General features: G+C 43.5%; 2 protein-coding genes across 4 annotated transcripts in view; one reads left to right on the top strand and one right to left on the bottom strand.

Annotated features, from left to right (window-relative positions):
• Positions 1-11,843, top strand: part of Lin9 (lin-9 DREAM MuvB core complex component) — a 42,158-nt gene extending 30,315 nt beyond the window's left edge. For both annotated transcript variants that reach the window (XM_040738466.1, XM_040738467.1), the window contains exons 12-15: positions 4,378-4,503; positions 9,202-9,381; positions 9,508-9,605; positions 10,416-11,843. In XM_040738466.1, coding sequence (XP_040594400.1) covers positions 4,378-4,503; positions 9,202-9,381; positions 9,508-9,605; positions 10,416-10,521 — 510 coding nt within the window. In that variant the 3' untranslated portion in view covers positions 10,522-11,843. The remainder of the gene's footprint in view (positions 1-4,377; positions 4,504-9,201; positions 9,382-9,507; positions 9,606-10,415) is intronic.
• A 3,787-nt stretch (positions 11,844-15,630) lies between these two features.
• Positions 15,631-19,179, bottom strand: Mixl1 (Mix paired-like homeobox). 2 transcript variants are annotated; one of them, XM_021231948.2, is made up of 2 exons: positions 18,789-19,179; positions 15,631-16,877 (listed from the first exon to the last, which is right to left on the bottom strand). In XM_021231948.2, the coding sequence occupies exons 1-2, from the start codon at positions 19,177-19,179 to the stop codon at positions 16,540-16,542; spliced, it is 729 nt and encodes a 242-aa protein (XP_021087607.2). In that variant the 3' UTR covers positions 15,631-16,539. The 2 variants fall into 2 exon arrangements, with proteins under 2 accessions (XP_021087607.2, XP_005078194.2); XM_005078137.3 differs by having other exon boundaries at positions 15,631-16,848; positions 18,793-19,179.
• Between the last annotated feature and the right edge of the window lie 1,122 nt (positions 19,180-20,301).

Genomic DNA, 20,301 nt, shown 5'->3' with positions numbered 1-20,301 from the left:
GACCTTCCTGGGCACTAGGCATGCACATAGTACACAGACGAACATGCCGAGGTAGTAGAGCGACCGTAGTAACTGGAAAAACTGAACACCGCAGTGCTGGAGTAACTGAGGGTGGCACACCGCAGTGCTGGAGTAACTGAGGGTGGCACACCGCAGTGCTGGAGTAACTGAGGGTGGCACACCGCAGTGCTGGAGTAACTGAGGGTGGCACACCGCAGTGCTGGAGTAACTGAGGGTGGCACACCGCAGTGCTGGAGTAACTGAGGGTGGCACACCGCAGTGCTGGAGTAACTGAGGGTGGCAGCGCTGGTAGACAGATTGAAACAGACACTCATGCATACAGACACAAGAATGCATGACAAGGTGGTTTGACACAGCAGTAGGGAAAGGAATCTTTGAAATAGTGATATTCAGTTAATTGGCTATCAGAACAGAGTTTAGGGGATTCAGCCACTACTTATCCTATAGACAAAATGACTGGGGACTTAAGTGTAGAAATGCAAAGTGAAGCTATGAAAATTTAAGAGACTGTAAGTGATTATATTTATGACTTTAGAGTAGGACTCCTGAGACTAAGTAAATACAGAAACAGTAACCATAAAGGAAAAGATTGCTAGATAAGCCTACATTGAAATCAAGTATCTTGGTTGAACATAACACAGAACAAAAACTAAACGGCAAACCACAGGGTCAGAGGAAACATTTACTGCTATACACCCGTAAGAAAAAGATGTGCAGCCTGGTAGACAACAGGAAGGAGGACTGAACAGACGGAAACTTTTATGCAGAAAGATATTCAGTTTTACCTCCAAAATGCCTTAAACAAATAGTCAACTTTGCAGCTGCGTGCGATAGCACACGTCTATAACGATAGCACAGGGGTGGAGGCAAGAGGATTGATTGCTGGCTATGACTGAAACTTCCCAAACTTCATGCTCATCTGTGTTAATGACCAGAGCAATGTGAGGACACAGATGCCATTCATTCTCTTTTAAAGACTTCATTGATCTGAAAAATTTGGTTTTATTCTGTGTGTATGGGTGTTTAGTCAGCATGTATGTCTATTAAAGACTTAAAACCAAAGATGGGTGAAAATTTGACAAGTTAAAGCTTCCTATTCCACAACTCAGGATAATTTTATCCATTAAAAAAAAAGACGAGCTATATGTGTATGAAGTGTTCATAACAACACTATTGATAATGGCTTATATTAGAAGCAGCCCAGATGCCAGCAAGTAGAGCATAGCATGGCTGTGTATCGCTGGTTTCTATAAGGAGTACTGTATAGCAACAGGTGAACTGATAGTATATTTGCAGTGGGGATAAATCTGACCAATGGTGGCTCAGCCCTAGCTGTAGTGCTTAGGGGAAGAGGGAAGAGGACCATTGGAGATGCCAGTACAGCCTGCTTTACACAATGAGCTCCTGATTATCCAGGACTATATGTCAAGATGCTTTTTCAAAACTGCAAAAAGCAAACAATACATCCTGTTTTGCTATATTTTATTAAATAAAATACAAAATTGTGAATTTATGGTTATATGGTAATGGCTCCTCTGGACAGAGAAAATAGAAATAACAATGCAGATAGGATTATAGGACCTTGGTGTTCTCTTAATTGGCCTAGGTGGGCTTCCCTATTATTAGTTTCCCTAATTTTTGTTTGTCTATTGTTGTTTTGTTGTTGTTGTTGTTTTGAGGCAGCATTTCTTTGTGTAGCCTTGGCTGTCCTGGAACTCGCTCTGTAGACCAGGCTGGCTTTGAACTCACAAAACTCCACTTGTCTCTGCCTCCTCAGTGCTGGGATTAAAGGTGTGCACCACCACTGCCTGGCTAGTTTCCCTAACTTTATTGAGATAGAATTGATGCTCAGTCAGCCATACTTGCTTGAAATTTACAATTTGATCATATGCCTGTGAACTCATTACCATATGCTCTGCTAAAAAAGAAAATTGTTTACTGCTACTCTGAAATTTCCTTTGGTAATCTCTTCCTGATTTGTATAGGCAGCCATTTGTATGCTGCCTGTCATCATGGGTTAAAATTAGTTTATATTTTCTAGAATTTTGTAAAAATAGAATCATACAGTCTGCCTGAGCTCTTTTCATGCCTGGTTTCAGCATAACAAATTTGAGATATGCATACCTAGTGTCGGATTCAGAATACACAGTTGCTTTTTTCCTTCAATGCTAATGATCAAGTCCAAAGCCTTACACGTGTACCACTGAGCTGAACCTCCCAAGTACCTCTTTTTTACTACTGAATAGCACCTCGCTTTATGAGTATGCTGCAATTTATCCATTCACCTACAAATGAGCATTTGGATTTTTTCCATCTTCTCTAAAGTTGCTGTGAACATTTGTGTACAAGTAGGTGTTTTTATTTCTCTTTGCATGTTTATGATAATTGAACATGTTTTTACACATGTGATTACTATGTAGTAATCCATTGAATTGTATATGTTTGTGTAATTTTGTATTAAAACTTCAGTTAAAACAAAAACATTAAAAAACAAGATGATGGGCTAGACAGATGACTCAATGATTATGAGGTACTGCTGCTCTTCCAGAGGACTGAGGTTCAATTCCCAGCACCCACATGGCAGTTCACAACTGTCTAACTCCTGTTCCAGGGGATCTAATGCCCTCACACAGATGTACATGCCAGCAAAACACCAATGTGCATAAAATAAAAATAGATGAGTTATTTAAAAAAAAAACAAGATGATAATGTCAGGCATGGTAGCACATGTCTTTAATTCCAGCACTCAGGAGGCAGAGGCCTGAAGATTTCCTGAGTTCAAGACCAGTCTGATGTATGTAGCATGTACTAGGCCAGCCAAAGTTACAACTTTCCCCCTATACTGAGGATTGAACCCAGGCCCTCACATATGCTAGCCAGAACTCTGTTACTGAGCTGTACTCCACCCGTATGACATTCAACTGTCCAGCATGAAGTTACACCTTTGTGACTTCATTCTAGCATTTAGGACGTTCACACATAGTCTGACAGAACTCTTCCCCATCACTCTAATGAACAACCTGTCAATCGACATGCTATATTACAGTGGTGCCCCTTATTCCTGTAGTTCCCTCTTCTGGCTTCCATGGGGACTGCCACGTGTAGTGCAGAGACATAACACCACAGTCAAAATACCAACACACATGAAAATAAAATCTTAAAAAAAATAGTGTGTGAAGAATGATCCTATAACTCTCCATCTTCATGTTTAGAGTATTGGTTAGTGTTCAAGGAAGTGTCCGTACATTCTTCAGTAAGAAGATAAGCCACTGGTCTTCCTAGAAGGCAACTGGCCATGTTGACAGCCAAAATCCTACTTTGGATTATCTGTATTAGTGCTTTTCTGTTACTGTAATGAGGCAGCATGACCAAAGTAACTTACAGAAGTGTTCATTGGAGGAGTAAGCATCCATCCGTCTTGGAGGCTGGAGCATGAAGCTGAGAGCTCACATTCTCACCATAAGCCCAAAGTAGAGAAAACTAACTGGAAGTAGCATGGAGTTTTGCAATTCTCAAATTGCATACTTCTGACTTAGCGTTCTGTGGTGATATCTTTTTGTACCCCCAGACTTCTGTGGTCAGCTAGTGGCAGCTCCATTCTCTGATCTTCAGACAGGCTTTATTTGTATAAGCAAGATATCACCACAGTGTTCCTGAAGGGAAAAACAGGGGCATAGTGTGGAGATACTGGACCAAAGCAAGGCACAGGGGTGTTTGCTCCATTTAAGTTTTCTGCATATAAGATCTCCATTAAAAGAAGGGGCAGGAGAGATGGCTGCATGGTTAAGAGTACGTAATAACTCCTGCAAAAGATGCAAACGCAATTCCTAGCATCCACATCGAACAACTCACAGCTACCTATAACTCCAGCTCTAGAGAGATTCTACACTTCTGGCCTATATGAGCACTGGCCTTTACATGTGTGTACACACACTCACATAATTTTATTTACTTATTTTAAAATTTTTTCCAAGATAGGGTTTCTCTGTGTAGCTTTGGAACTTGTCCTGGAACTCATTCTGTAGACCAGACTGGCCTTGAACTCACAGAGATCTGCCTGCCTCTACCTCCCAAGTGCTGGGGTTAAAGGCGTGTGCCTCCACTTTCCAGCCACACTTACATAATTTAAAGCAATCAAATAAATACAAAGGAGAGAAAAGAATAAATTGCAGACATCATGCATTTCTAAGAACAAGGACAGTCTTCTAATAACACTAACACCATTATCACAGAATGGTATTGTTGACTGTAGGCTAATGTAATAACCTGCTGAGTGTTTTAGATCTCTTAGATTGTTGAAATTGCATTGTTAACAAGATAAAACCTTATTAATATCTGTTTTTTCTTTCGTCTTAGAAATCATATTCCATGCCCATTGGTATTGAATTTCAACGGAGATATGCAACAATTGTTCTAGAGCTTGAGCAGTTGAACAAGGACCTAAACAAAGTTTTGCATAAAGTTCAGCAGTATTGCTATGAGGTAGGTGGTTTGTATTGCTTTCTTTTTGTGTTTTTGAAACAGGGTTTTACTTTATAGCTATGACTGACCTGGAACTTACGGTATATACCAAGCTAACCTTGAACTCACAGAGATCTCTGCCTCCCAAGTGCTGGGAGTAAAGGTGTGCACTATCATGCCCAGCCTAATTTGTATTACTTTCCCTCCACGTTTTATTATTGGAAATTTAATGCTATCACTGTCACCTCTTACAGGCTCTAAATTAAGCCAGTTCTTTTAGCAGAACTGTATTTTAAATATACATTTAATCATATCAGTATTAAGAATATTTTATGTGCAATAAACTATCAATTTTCAGTTACTAAATTATAAGTGATATTGTTCTATTAAAAAAAAAAAAAAACACGGGCCACGGGCTGGAGAGATGGCTCAGCAGTTAAGAACACTGACTGTTCTTCTAGAGGTCCTGAGTTCAATTCCCAGCAACCACATGGTGGCTCACAACCACCTTGAATGAGATCTGGTGCCCTCTGATGGCATGCAGGCAGAAGGCTGTATACACAATAAATAATAAAAATTAAAAAAAAGAAACACACAACTTGGATTTCAGCATCAGAAAACTATCTTTTGTGTTTTGATAGTGCGGTGTGTGTGTGTGTGTGTGTTTGTGCACGCTCGTGATTGTGTCTGTTCATTTGTTGGGGGCAAGGCATAATGGGTGCCAGAGTAAGCAGTCAGTTTCAGGTGTCATTCCTCAGGAACTATGTGCCTTGTTTTATCAAATAGGGTGTCACTGGGACTCACTAATCCGGCATCTCTTTGGGCCTCCCCAGCACTGGGATCACAAGCACACACTGTCCCACCTGCTTTTTCCAGGGCTCTAAGGATCAAACCCAGGGGCTCATGTCTGTACTGCTAGCACTTCATTGGCTGTGCCGTCTCCCGGTCCTTTCTCTTTTTTTTTGAGACAGTGTCTTGCTACATAGTCTAAGTTAACCCTGAACTCATAATTCTTCTGCCTCAGCCTCCTCTAGCCCAAGTGCTGGAATTACAGATATGTACCATCATGCCTGCCAAAACAATTATTCTTACTCCACTATCCCAGAAACCATATTTTTTGTTTCCTATGATCTTTTTAATGTATGGGTGTTTTTGCCTGTGTTTACGCTTCTGCACCATGTGTGTACCTGGTGTCATTGGAGGCCAGAGAAGGTGTCAAAGCCTTGGGAACTGGAGTTATAAACTGTTATTAGCCATCATGGGTGCTGGGGACTGAAACTGGGTCCTCAGCAAGAGCAACAAGTGCACTTAACCACTCAGCCATCCCTCCAGCCGCCTTCCTTAGGCTTGCTTATTTATTTATTTTTTATTTATGTGTATACATATTTTGTCTGCGTGTATGAATATGTGTGCACCATGTGTACACCCAGTGCCTCTAGAAGTTTCCTGGAACTGAGCTACAAGTGTTTGTGAGTCACCATGTGCATGCTGGGAGCCAAACCTGAAACCACTGCAAAAACAGTGCTCTAAACCACTGAGCCATTTCAACAGGCACCCCTTTTTTTTTCCGGTTTTCAAGACAGGGTTTCTCTGTGGCTTTGGAGGCTGTCCTGGAACTAGCTCTTGTAGACCAGGCTGGCCTCAAACTCACAGAGTGCTGGGATTAAAGGCGTGTGCCACCGCCCAGCTCATTCCCCCCCCCTTTTTTTTTTTTTTTTGGTTTTTACGAGACAGGGTTTCTCTGTATTGTTTTGGAGGCTGTCGGTCCAGCCTGGCCTCGAACTCACAGAGATCCGCCTGCCTCTGCCTCCCGAGTGCTGGGATTAAAGGCGTGCGCCACCACCGCCCGGCCATTCCCCCCTTTTTAAGCAGCATGCGTTCTGTCAGCAGTCATACCCTGTATTGTTTCCTCCTCCTTCAGCTGTGTCTCAGAGCTGTGAGTCTTGGCTTTCAGGTATTCAGGTCACAGGAGTTTAGAGAATTCTTCATTTGCATGTAATTATAACTAGTAAAGTAGTTCAACCATCATCTACATTTGAGGCTCTTACTACAAAGTATTAAATTATAAGTGATGAATTTAGAATGCTTCTGCCCTTGGATTCTTTGAAACTGTGTTTCTAGTAAAGCTCCTATATTAGTGATCGGAGATTCTAACCACCATATTGATAAGTCCCAAAAATCTGTCATACATTATGATGTTTAGCTACTTGAACTAAACAGAGAATGAATTGTGATCACCTATGCCTGTTCTTTTAGCTGTCCATTCTCACACCCTCCCCCTTCATGCTTCCTATAATGACATAACCAGGACTTTGTATATTCTAGGTAAGTTCTTTGCCTCTGAGCTAAATTCCTAATCCCTTGGTTTTAATAATACAGTATTACTCTACAGCCCAGGCTGAACTTGAACTCACAATCTTCCCCCCTCCACTTCCTAAGTGCTAGGATTGCAGGTATATGCCACTGTGCTTAGCTGCATCATTATTTATTTCTAATTTCCTGATAGTCATCTGCTACTTGTCTATCAGTGATTTGTTCCAGTAAGTAGATTTCCTACCCCAACTAGCAACTATCCAGAAGTATAGACCACAGGGCTTAAGAGACTTCTGTAACAAAATGGCACATAAAGATGAGGCTTACACAGTCTTCATGTAGTTCCCAAGGGCATTTGTGATAGGCTTCTTTCCCACTCAAGTGAAATGAATTGATTTCCACAAAGCTCTTGAAGTAGAGCATCGATTTAAAGAAATAATAAACCAGCGCTCTATGACTTGGCAGTTTTACTCCTTAGTATAAACAGACAGCATGTATTTACCAAAAGGAATATACTAGAATGTTCATTTCTTATTAGCACCCAGAATTAGAAACTGGATATCAAAATAAATAAATAGTAGATAAAATTTAGAAATCAGAAATTTGGGGCTGCAGCGATGACTTGGTAGTTAGAAGCACTGTCCACTCTTCTAGAGGACCCTGGTTTGTTACCCAGAACCCACATGGAGGTTCACAACCATCTGTAACACAGGTTCCAAGGGATCTGACACCCCCATCTGGATCAGGCACACAAGTGGTGTATATACACACGTGTAGCCAAAACATACACATAAATTTAAAAAAAATTTTTTAAAGATGTATTTATTATATATACAGTGTTCTGTCTGCATGTATGCCTGCAGGCCAGAAGAGGGCTCCAGATTTCATTACAGATGGTTGTGAGCCACCATGTGGTTGCTGGGAATTGAACTCAGGACCTTTGGAAGACTAGTTAGTGTTCTTAACCACTGAGCCATCTCTCCAACAGTTTGCTTTGTTTTTTGACACAGGGTTTCTCTGTGTAGCTCTGGAGACTGTCCTGGAACTCTCTCTGTAGACCAGACTGGTCTTGAACTCACAGAGATCCACCTGCCTCTGCCTCCTAAATGCTGGGATTAAAGCCGTGCACCACCACTACCTGGCCATAAAATAAATTTTTGAAGAAATCGGGGGGGGGGGGGAACTGAGTGGGTGGTAGTGCACACCTTTGTTCCCAGTAGTCGGGAAGCAGAAGCAGGCAGCACTCTGAATTCAAGGCCAGCCTGGTCTACAGATCAAGTGCCAGGCCAGCATACACAAAGAAACCCTGTCTCAAAAAAACCCCAAAATAAATAAATCAATAAAAATAAAACAAAAAAATTTTTAGAAACTGCAAATACCCATAAATACTAGGATAAATCAATAAATGTGCTATCATTACACAGTGGTGTGTTATCTGCAATGAGAATTACAGAATTCAATTATTGTTCAGCCTTTGAACAATGTCAGACACAAAAGAATAAAAAAATGTCTGATTCCCTTTTATGTGTTCAAACAGCAGCACCAGCTGGCCTGTCAGGCTGGGGCTACCCTCTGCCAGGCAGCCCTGGAGTTGCTGGTCACTAATCAAGAAAAGACACATGGGGCTGGAGATATAGCTTGGTGGTTAAAAGTACTTACTGCTCTTGCAAAAGACCTGGATTCAATTCCCAGCACCCACATGGCACACACTGTCTATAACTCCAGAGTCCAACACCCTCACACAGACATATATGCAGACAAAACACCAATGCACATAAAAATAAATAAACATCAGGTAGTGGTGGTATACATCTTTAATCACAACACTTGGGACACAGAGGCAGGCAAATAGATCTCTGTGAGTTTGAGGTCAACCTGTTCTACTAAGCCAGTCTGGGACAGCCAGAGCTGCACAGAGAAACCCTTTCTCAAAAAACCAAAATAAATAAATAAACAAGCATAGCATAACATTTGACAATGACCATAGTAATGACTGATATAAGCAAGGCTCATCAATGGATGTTCAGACTGGTAAAGAAAAGTGTGATGCCAAATAGGAGCTTTATGTAGCCTCAAAGTCTTCTCATGAATACTAATTAAAAGTAGAAATCTTTACTGTGTGTAGATCTGGCAGATGCTTCACTTCTTAACAGTGAGAAACACAGGTCACTAATAATGAGCCAGATGAGCACTGGGTTCTTTCCAGTAGTGAGTGGTACAGAGAAGGACTCTACATCACATTGTGGTACTCCTGCCGGAGATGTGCAGGTTCAGTCTAGTGACAGCTCACACAACCTGTGTGGAGGGGATCACCCAGCTCAGGTGCTAGAAGGAGAGGATGGATGCACCTGTGCCCACACATTGTCCTGTCGGAGTATGTCTCACGCTTTGCTCCTCCATGCTCAGCTTGCACCAGACCAGGGACTCCAGCCTGCCGATCAGCCCACAGACTTGAGACGAAGGTGTGAGGAAGAAGCCCAGGAAATCGTCCGGCAAGCCAACTCCTCCTCAGGACATCCATGTGTTGAAAACGAAAATCTGACGGACTTAATCGCCAGGCTTACTGCTATTTTATTACAAATTAAGGTAAATTTCAGAGAAAATAGATTTATGTTTTTTTTAATACTAAGCACACTGTATTAATTTGTTCCTATGTCTGTCTATATTTAAGCTAAAATCTAATTAAATTTTGAAACATTTTTTTCTCTGTAGTGTCTAGCAGAGGGAGGAGACCTGAATTCCTTTGAATTCAAATCACTCACAGATTCGTTAAATGACATCAAGAATACAATAGATGCTTCTAATATCAGGTAATTGCTTAGGTATAAGATAGCCATTTTATGTTAAATTCATAGTGATATTTTGGTAGAGGTTTTAAAATTTTTGTTTATTTGTGAAGTATTTGTGTATTTGTTTATCCCTTAAATATACTTAAAAGAGTTTTCACTTACATTCATTCTATTGACAGAACAGACATTTCACACAACCTCTCTGTACGAAGGCATCAGGACATAACGTTTGATTTTTGGTTTGTGGTAGACTTAACAGTGTCTCTTTGGCTTCAGTAGCCCTGACACGTCTTTGCTCCTAAGTATATTTTCCCACAATCACTGAAACAGATCTGTTTCGTCCCTGAAGGCATTTTATTAGCTGTTTTCTAAGAAACAGCTATTTGCTAACTAAAATTAAGCCTCCCTTAGGAGAGAAGAAAAAAAGCTTTTCTTGAGGTCATGAGATGTCTCAGAAGGTAACAGCACTTGCCTTGCTAGCCTGGACACCTGAGTTCAATCCCCAGAACCCACAGAAAGTTGGATGAAGAGAAGCAACTTAACAGAGTTGTCTTCTGACCTCTACACGTGAACCTGGGCATGCCTGCACACACATGGTAATACATGAACAAGTTTTAGGGCTGTCAGGATGGGTGAAAGCATTTGCCACACATGCCTGGAGACATGCATTAGGTCCCCAGAACCCAAGTGAAAGAGACAGAAGGATGAGACTGCACGCAGTTATCCTCTGACTGCCAGAGTTACGCCACGGCACACACACTGTAAGATAATAAATTTAGTTTTTGTTTTTCTTAATTTTGTGATAGTTAACCTTGTTTCCTATTTCTTTAGTTGTTTTCAGAATAATGTAGAAATTCACGTTGCACATATCCAGAGTGGCCTGAGCCAGATGGGAAACTTACATGCCTTTGCGGCCAACAACACCAACAGAGACTGAGCCCAGGAGACCTGGTTCCCAGCTGCACAAGACCGTAGTCTGAGGCGTCCTTCTCATTAATCTAAGCTTCCAACACCAGACAGCCTATCTGCTGGAAAACAAGGGACCTGTATGTCTCCAGACACGGCTTCTAACACACTGTACTGCTTCTTCAACCAGCATTGTGCTGACCAGCATTTATTTATTCTTTTATTATCCAGATGCAGTAGTGTTGCTTACATTTCATGTTTATCAGCAAATATTTTAACCTAAAACTATCCGAACGTACTATTTCATGGAGGAGAGTGCTCACCATTTTTTATACATGCATGAATTCTGCTCAGCACATGCAAACAACTCCTGTGACAGAGAACACGAAGAAGCATGGTCTTCTCCACGCATGACGGAAGCCGTCTGAAAAATCAGCGGTCCAGTGGATTTAGTTGATCATTATATCTCAGGCTTCAAAATATACATCGTGAGTGTGGGAAGTTGTCCTGGTCTTGAGGAAGCCACTGGAATATGGATGGGAAACAGAGACTTAAGTATATGTTACATATACTGACAGTATGACATGGTTCTATAGATCAATTTATAATAATAAATATTTTAATTTATCATAATTTATAAAAACGTTGTTTATCAGTAGAAGAAAATGAAGGAGTGGGAAGAACTGTATTGTAGGACGCTGAATTTCAGCAAGTGGACTTGGCATGCCTTTCCATGATTCAGGGCAAAAAGTGCTATTGTTAGATTTATTTAAAAAAAAAAGACTGATAACACACTATTTTCATATCTTTTTGTTTATTTGCACAACTTTAAACCAGATTACTGGTTAAAATCCAACAGTACACAATTTATAAAGTAAAAATATTTTATAAGGAAAGCATATGACCGGTGTGAATTACAGAGGGAGGTTTTGTTTTAGTTTTTTTCTTGTTTGGTTTTGTTTTTTCTTTTTTTAAGAAAAAACCTGCCTAAAATAATCTTGTAAAAAGTGTGTATTTTAAAATTTTGTTTTAATATAGATTATTATAAAGCCAAAATATAATTGTTTTCAGATTTGGAGTTTAAAATATAACTATAGAGGTGACCTGATTCTTTGATGTCTCATAAAATGAGACTTTTTGTAAATTAATGTATAATAAAACTGAAATAAGATTATTTTCCATTTGAAATTTTGTATAGTTTAAAAGCGCTTCTGTGTCTTTGTTGGTACTGGGCCACTGCAGATCTTTAGTGCAGAGTTTATATTTAGCTAAACTGTTATGTTAATTAAGAAATGCATAAATCTTTTATTCTTAATATTTGTAATTCTAAATAAATCGATCTATGAAATTTGATATCTGCATTCTCATTTCATTAACACAAGTTGATAGTTAATTGTATGTAAAATGTTTCAGAGGGCTGGTGAGATGACTCAGCAGGTGACAAGTGTGTGGTGCCCAGCCTGGCAGTCTGAGTTTCATTCTCAGGACCCACAGGGTGCCAGGAGAGAAGTGACTACAGCACACACACACAAATAAAAGCAATATGCTTTTATATCCAGGTGTGGTGGTGCAACCCTTTAATCCAGCACTTGGAACCCAGCAGAGGTAGGTACATTGCTGTGAGTTCAGGAATACCCTGGTCTATATGGAGAGAACCTGTCTCAAAAAAATTTTTTTAATGTTTTCAAGAATTACAGTTTCCACTAAGTTTTCAAGAGGTACACTACAGATCAGTTGCCAGGCCTTTTATATTGTTTTTGTTAAAGACAAATTCTCACTATGTTGCCCAAGCATGCTTTGCAGCTGGGACTTTAAGACACACAACCACCATGCCCAGCTCTAATCATCTTGAAAAACATCACCATCCAGTATTAGGGAGAAGTGATTTGCTTTGGTTTTCATCTGCTAGTAAATCAATGTGGAAACACTAAACAAGTAAATTATTTCTTCTACTATAGGCTAGCAGAAGACTAAATTTAATAATATATTCTGCATGGATGTAGATAAATGTTTTTAAAGAAATTTTTAAGATTTATTTATTATGTATAGAGCATTTAGCCTTGGATGCCAGAAGAGGGCACCAGATCTCATTATAGATGGTTGTGAGCCAACATATAGTTACTGGGAATTGAACTCAGGGATTACCTGGAGACAGAGTGCTTGCTCAGCATGTATAACACCCAAGACACAGTGTTTGCCTGGCCTGTGTGAGGCCCAAGGTACCAGCACCACACATGAAACAAGTTTCTTCCTCTCCAGGTCTCATGCAGCCAGGCTGGCCTCGAAACTGCTCATAACTGAAAGTTGCCTTGAACTTCTGATCCTCCAGGTTCCACTTCCCAAGTGTTAGGGTTGGTCATGGCTGCCACACCAGCTTTAAGCTCTCAGCTTGGAATCTATCTTCATCACTGCTACTCACTCCACTGCTGCCGTCTGTAGCTGGGACATCACAGTCATCTCCACTTAGCTCTCAGCATCTCCACATTCAGACAGGATAGCATTTTAAAATGCAGAGTTGGTCGTGCTATCCCTGTCTAGGAATACCTTTAAAGCCTGTGACCTCGGGACAAATTCAGAAGTCTGAGAAAACCCACAAAGCCGGGCACAGTCCAGTCTCCACTCCACTGCCTCTCCATCTGCTTCCTTATCCCCTTCTCTGTAACTTCCAACCATTCCTAACTGGTCTTACTGCAGCAGCACTTTCCCGAGAGGAAGCTCCACCACAACCCACATCCAGAAATGCTTCAGACAGCCTACCTTTGCAATCGTGAGCCTAATTCTGTTCTTGTAACTCACAGCAGTGTGTGAGAGAGAGAGAGAGAGAGAGAGAGAGAGAGAGAGAGAGAGAGAGAATACATACACGCACACATATAGATCACAGATATATATTGTCTATTTTATCTCTAAATCCTTTGACATTATGAGCACTTACCTGAAAGATAATAGCTTGCATATAAAAGGGTCAGAGTGATAAAGGAGATGTGCCGGTTAACTGAGTGGGTTGAAGTCATCCTTCCTTTAGTCCTGGCCCTTGCTGTGGTTTTTTTTTTTTTTTTTTTTTTTTTGGTTTTTCGAGACAGGGTTTCTCTGTATTGTTTTGGAGCTGTCGGTCCAGCCCAGCCTCGAACCCACAGAGATCTGCCTGCCTCTGCCTCCCGAGTGCCTGGATTAAAGGCGTGTGCCACCACCGCTCGGCCCTTGCTGTGTTTAACTCTGTGACCATGAGCCATTCTTCTATTTTCTGTCTTTCATTTCTTTTTTTATGTGTATGGTGTTTTGCCTGTCTGTTCATATGTGCACCGTTGGTATGCCTGGTGCCCATGGGGGGCCACAGGAGGACATAAGATCTGGAACTGGAATTAAGGACAGTTGGCCACCATGAGAATCAAACTTGTTGCAATAGCAACAAGTATTCTTAACTGCTGAGCCATCTCTCCAGCCCCTAATTACACGATTAACTTTAAGGTGCTCTGAAATCTTTTCCATCTTGTCACTGGATTTTCATCATCTCAACTGGCCTAAACAAACTATCGTCTAAATTGTCACCAGTTTTAAGTACGAGACTCTGATGGTGAGACCTCAAACTAGAGTATCAGTATTTGAACAGATCTTAAGTTAAGGTACTCATTTACACACACTGGGAATGCAATAGCAGAATGAAATATGAAACCAAACTACTCAATGAGTGCTACCTACTTTGAACAAGCACAGGTAAGTGAGAGTGAATGAGACTGGTCCCTACAGCTCATGTTTGAATACTTGGTGCCCAGTGGGTGGAGCTGCCCGGTCTTGTGGGGAATGTGTGTTGCTGGCTCTGAGGCCATCCCCAGTACTCTACCTCCTTATCTTCAGATGTGAGCACTTCCTGTCTTCATGCCCCCCTTCTACATCATGGACACTAACCAACCCTCCGAACTGAAAGCCCAACTGAACACTTTATGTGCTGTCCTGCTTGTGGAGTTTCATTACAGCAATAGAAAAGTAACCAATAAACTTTTTCTTTTTTTTTTTTCTTACATTTATTTACTGGTCTTGGGGGGGTACACACCACAGCACTCATGGGGAAGTCAGAAGCCAACTTGAGGAAATCCCTTCTTTCCTTCCACTCCTGGGGATTGAACTCAGGTCATCAGGCTTGGTGGCAGGCATGTTTACCCTCATTGAGCCATCTCAACAGCCCAGCACACAAGCTTTTAACTCGAATAAATTCTCAACGCACTGTACTTGGAGAAACTTCCCTTGGAAACGTTTTCACAGCCATTCAGTATATGCTCAGCAGCTGTGCACTGACACATGGTGATTAAGAGCCGCCTGAAAACATAATTCATTTTGATGGAATTTACATTCAGTAATCCATACAAGAAACATAATAACAAGTGCTAAGAAAAAAAGGTGGTCAAAGTAACAGGTACAAAAATTAAGACTAGTTAGAAAAAGTTTAGGTTGCGGGGCGGTGGTGGCGCACGCCTTTAATCCCAGCACTAGGGAGGCAGAGGCAGGCGGATCTCTGTGAGTTCGAGGCCGGGCTGGACCGACAGCCTCCAAAACAATACAGAGAAACCCTGTTTCATAAAACCAAAAAAAAAAAGAAAAAGAAAAAGAAAAAGAAAAGAAAAAGTTTAGGTTTCAGAAAGGTGGGTGTCTAAGCTGTTTTCAAAAATAAACTTTGTTTTTTCTTTCCTTGGTTTTTTCGAGAGATAGTTTCTTTGTGTAGCCCTGACTGTCCTGGAACTCCCTCTGTTGCCCAGGCTGGCCTGGAACTCAAGAGATCCACCTGCCTTTGTCTCCCGAGTGCTGGGGTTAAAGATGTGTGCCACCACCGCCCATCTGAAAAAAACTTTTAAAACAAAAATAGATTTAAAGTGGGGGCTGGAGAAATGGCTCAGTGGCTAAGAGCACTGACTGCTCTTCCAGAGGAGCAGAGTTCAATTCCCAGCACCCACATGGCAGCTCACAAGATCTGTACAGATTTGTAACTCAAAGATCTGACACCCTCACACAGACATACAGGCAGGCAAAATACCAATGCAAATAAAGTTTTAAAAAATGTTTAAAAAAAACTTTTTTCAATGAGTCCCAACAAGAAAGGAATGAGTGAGACAGAGAAACATATTGAGGATAAATGATCTTAAGGTTTGCATAAGCTAAAGATGATGTCATTTATTGGGAGCACAATTTAATAACTGAAGGCTACCACAGATTTCCAAATAGAGTCATTTCTTTTTTGAGTATATGGGGAATGAGACGCACTGGGGTTCCCGGAGGAACTTGCATGTGGTGTCTTTGCTGATGAGTGTAAGGAGGACAAAGCCAGATGAAGAGCCAGTCAGGTGGGGAGCAGGGGAGACGTGCTTAGGACACAGTTTCAGTTAGGAAATATACGCTGAGGAAATCTGTGGTAATGGCTGTAGTTAATAACAACATACCATATACCTGAAAATTGCTAAAATAATAGATTTGGTGTCATCACAGAAAAAGAAGAGGTGACTATGTGAGGTCATACATGTGTCATACAGCTTGATTTGGACATATCTGTTGTATATCATACAATTTTAAACAAAAATAACAACATCCAGTCACAGTGGCACACACTAGTGATCCCAGCACTCGGAAGATAAAGGTAGAGTAATAAATCTTGGTGATAAAGGTTAGAGTTGAAGATGTGAGGTAGGATGAGTGACTGACTCTAGGATGAGTTCCTGGAGGGACCATGAGAAGGCAACAGCTGCCAAGAAAAAGGGGACATTGGGTCAAGCTGAGGGTTCCCACGAAGAAAACAAGTTCTGAACAATCAGTCTGGAAAACAAGGGTAGCCCAGGGGGAATGGACCAAGTTGAATGTGCAGACTCAGAGGTTCACAGGTACTCCTGGGCGGAAGGGTGGGTGGCTACTGGGAACAAGCCACCGTATAGGCTCAGTGGCGAAGAGGAGAAATCTTCCCGTGAGAACCATCAGCAACAACAAGGCCATGGACAGTCAGGGTTGGGGTAGTGTTCTGGTTCGTATCCCCCGGACTCCTCTTAGTGCATCCTGAACTCTCCCAGAATCCTCAAAAATTACCTAAGGCAGAGAAGATGTGCTCCTCCCATGAGTCCAACTTTGAGCCGAAGTCCTCGGAGAGCGTTGGATAGGTGTCAAAACTCTGACCTTGAGAACCAGAGGCACAGATGCCTCCTCCAGCCCTGTTGGGATCGGGAAGGCAGTTCACATCTGCCTCCAGAGGCAGCTGGGGCTTCAAACATCTTGCTTCAGTCCCAGGAGGAGAGCGATGGAGCCAGGCTTCCCGCCTTGCTGATAAGGGCTGAAACCACTTCCCACTCTGGCGCCTGGACTTGGCCCGTCTGTTCTGGAACCACACCTGGGAGACAGGAGGAAACCAACGCACAGCTGCTTTGAGTTGGAGTTGTTGTTGTTGGTTTGGGGGCTTTTATTGAGATGGCATCAAACTCAGGTTGTAGCCAAGGACGACTTTGACCTTGAACTTCCAGTTCTCCTTCCTCCACCTCCTCAGAGCCCGAGTTACAGGCAAGCACCACCACACCTGGCTTGTGAGGCGCTGGCTTAGACCCATGCACGCTAGGCAAACCCTCTACCAAGTGAGCTATCCCCAGACTGGCTCAGAGTTCTTTCCTATCACTTTGTTCACAAATAACAAAATAAATTCCGGTTATTATTAGCCATGGCTCTCAGAAAACACTGAGCTGGTTTGTGATGGTCAGGACACCAGACCTTCTCGGCCATTCTCAGATGCAAAACTGGAATGGTACCTGGTTCTATCTACACTTGCTATACTTGGTTTGTCTGTTTTTCATTTTACACATTAAAAAATAAGTAAAAGACGGGGGTCTTGTGGATCCCAGGCTAGCCTCACTCTGGATATACAGGCAAGGATGACACTGAATCTCTCGATTCTTCTGCCTCTGCCTCCTGAGTGCTGGGGTTGGTTTCAGGCATGTGCCAGCACACCCAGCTTTTGTCTACACTTTATATGGGATTTTTGTAATGAGAAAAGAGGTCACAGAAGTAAAGGCACCCGAAGTTCTTTGGCAACAAGACAACAAGGCTACTCTGCCTTGGTGATAGACATTCTAATTATTTAGAATCCAGTTTTGAATGTCTGGACTCCCCCTATCAAAACAAGTAGGTATTTTTTCCTTAACGAACCCATTTCTGTATGTAAATTTGCTATTTCTCCTTGATCACTGAAGGTGTGCTGCTTAGGAAGCCTCTGGTAACAACTGTTGAAAGTGACAGCTGGCCGGGCAGTGGTGGCGCACGCCTTTAATCCCAGCACTCGGGAGGCAGAGGCAGGCATATCTCTGTGAGTTCGAGGCCAGCCAGGTCTACAGAGCGAGTGCCAGGACAGCCTCCAAAACAATACAGAGAAACCCTGTCTCAAAAAAAAAAAAAAACCAAAAAAAAAAAAAACCAAAGTGACAGCTGAAGCTGGGTGGTGGTAGTGTATACCTTTAATCCCAGGGCTCCAAGGAAACAGGCAGGCGGGATATCTCTGAGTAGAAGCCAGCCTGGTATACCAGAATGAGTTCCAGGCTGGCCAGGGCTACACAGAAAAAAAGGCAGGGGCTGGGATCGGTCCACTGTCCTTGGATTAAACGAGGCCTCCTTGGGGGCACAGACTAACAGTCAAGACTGCGAGTTTCTAATCTGGGGAGGGGGGGGACACAACTGTAATCCAAGCACCCAGGAAACTGAAACAGGAGGATTGTGAATTCAAGTCCAGTCTGACCACTTAGCATCTGACTAACCAGCGTGAACCTGTCTCAATCACAGACAGACAGACAGACAGACAGACAGACAGACAGACAGACACACACACACACACCACGGGGGGGGGGCTCACAGCTTCTCTCAGCAACTCCAGGACTCTGATCTAAATTACTTCGGACAATAAACTCAATTTGCACTCATTTTTCTTCAAAGTTAGAAGAAAGTTGCTTGCCTTAAAGGTACCTGTTGTTTCAACCCTGCTCTGCTACTTAAAAGCAAAGCCAGAGGAAGACTCATGATGACACCCCCCTCATGACCCTCATCCTTTGTCTTCTTACTGGACCCTGGAAAGAAGCTCAACTACTTCCCATCGTTTTCCTGAGGGGACCTTTCAAGGGAGTCAGAAGCCTCCTAGCAGGCCAAATCATACGCTAACAAGGCGGTTAATGATATCTCTATTTAGTAGTCTAGAATCATGAGGTTCAAGAAAGTAACTTGTCCCGTTCGAAAAATGACTCAACAAGCCTGTGACTCTCCATGACCTCCACTCCGCGCACCTGCAAACGCGACTCACCTGGATCCTGGACTCGGGTAGCAGCGTGAGCGAGGCCAGGCGCTCCCGCAAGTGGATGTCGGGGTACATAGTCTGGCGGAAGACCAGCTCTAGCAACTGCAGCTGTTCCGAACTGAACGACGTGCGCTTGCGGCGCTGAGGCGCGGACGGGGCGGTCGCGCCTTTGGGGGGCGCGGGAGGATCCAGGCCGGCGGGGGTCTGCGCTTCTGGGCTTCGTCCTGAAAAGCACGGCGTGACCGCTGGGGCGCGGGAGTCCGGGGGCGCAAGGGCCAACCCGGTGGCGGGGCGCGCAGACCGGAGCAGCGGCCCTCCGGGGTGCGCGGCCGGGAAGGAGGGGAAAGCAGCGCCCTCGACGAACTGGAGCTGCTGGGACCCTGCTGCAGCCATGGCTCCCAGACACTTCCCACGACCCCCGCGCGCCTGCAGTTATAGCCACCCGGGGCTGGGGAGGGGGCGGCGGCGCCATCAAAGGCGTCGGAGAGGCAGGCCAGGTCTCCTTGGGGTGCGAGCCCGCCCCAGCCCCGCCAGACGCCGCGGGAATAATCGCTTCCGCTGACCTGGGGACAGAGGGAGGGAGGCGCGAACTTGAGCCAAGCCTCTCCGTCCCTTCCACGCCCATCCGCCAGCCAGCCGGACCACCAATCCACATGCCTAGAACCGATCTGCTTTAGAGGGGCTGCCCCAAGTGCCGGCCAGATTTGGACAGAACCCCCTCTTCTTGGTCAGAAGGTCCCTCAAAAGCGCTGGGATCTTTCCTGGGCCGGATTCTCAGGTCCCCGCACTGAGCCTGGCCCGCTGTCCGCCTGTCACCATCAAAGGCGCTGTTTACCACCCCTGCTATGTGCTAGACCTTACTCCAGGTTGGTCAAACAGCCTAGCCCTGTCCTCCTCCAAACCACCCGACACATCCTGAATCCAAGGGGGGTGAAGATAAAGAAACCTCAAAGGGGACAGGCCCACATCCTGAGCAGGGACGATGCTCCTGCCTGGAATATCTGTGACCTGTCAAGACGGAGGGTGTAAGCTGGGCGGGTTGAAGTTGAACCGGGTTAGCGCTCGCTCCTAGAGAGTCCTGACAGTGTCAGAGCACTCCTTGAAGTTCTGCTGCCTCTAATGCCATTGCGATTTCCTTTGTCCCCTGGGGCTCATTTGAAGTTCCCATTTTGTTTTATGCTGAATCTGTAGTTTAATTATGACTTCTCTGTGCATTCATTTATTCTTGTAAGTCTTCTCTCCCGTCCACCCACTCTCTGGTCCTGAGGACAGGACATAGAACCTGGAATATCCTAAAGAAGTCCTCCACTGAGCTATAGCCTCGGCTTTCTTTTGAAGTCGTGTGTGTGTGCGGGCGTGCGCGGGTGTGTGTGCCCGTGTGTGTGTGCGGGTGTGTGTGCGCGGGTGTCTGTGCACGTGTGTGTGCGCGGGTGTGTGTGCCCCTGTGTGAAATGTTGCTAGGCAGTGCTGTCCCACCGCAAGCATCTACCTCAGACAACAGTCTGCAAAAGCTTT

The sequence above is a fragment of the Mesocricetus auratus genome, unplaced genomic scaffold (assembly GCF_017639785.1).
Source record: "Mesocricetus auratus isolate SY011 unplaced genomic scaffold, BCM_Maur_2.0 Super-Scaffold_100676, whole genome shotgun sequence".
Classification (NCBI taxonomy): domain Eukaryota; kingdom Metazoa; phylum Chordata; class Mammalia; order Rodentia; family Cricetidae; genus Mesocricetus; species Mesocricetus auratus.
The sequence above is the reverse complement of the archived record's forward strand: the minus strand, read 5'-3'. Positions and strand labels throughout refer to the sequence as shown.

What these genes read in the sequence shown, in the direction of transcription:
- Mixl1 (XM_021231948.2), bottom strand. Translation starts at nt 19,179, where the DNA reads ATGGCTGCAGCAGGGTCCCAGCAGCTCCAGTTCGTCGAGGGCGCTGCT. An exon ending in CGAGTCCAGGATCCAGGTGA is followed by an intron (nt 16,878 to 18,788) that starts GTCGCGTTTGCA and finishes AACTCAAAGCAG; the next exon opens with CTGTGCGTTGGTTTCCTCCT.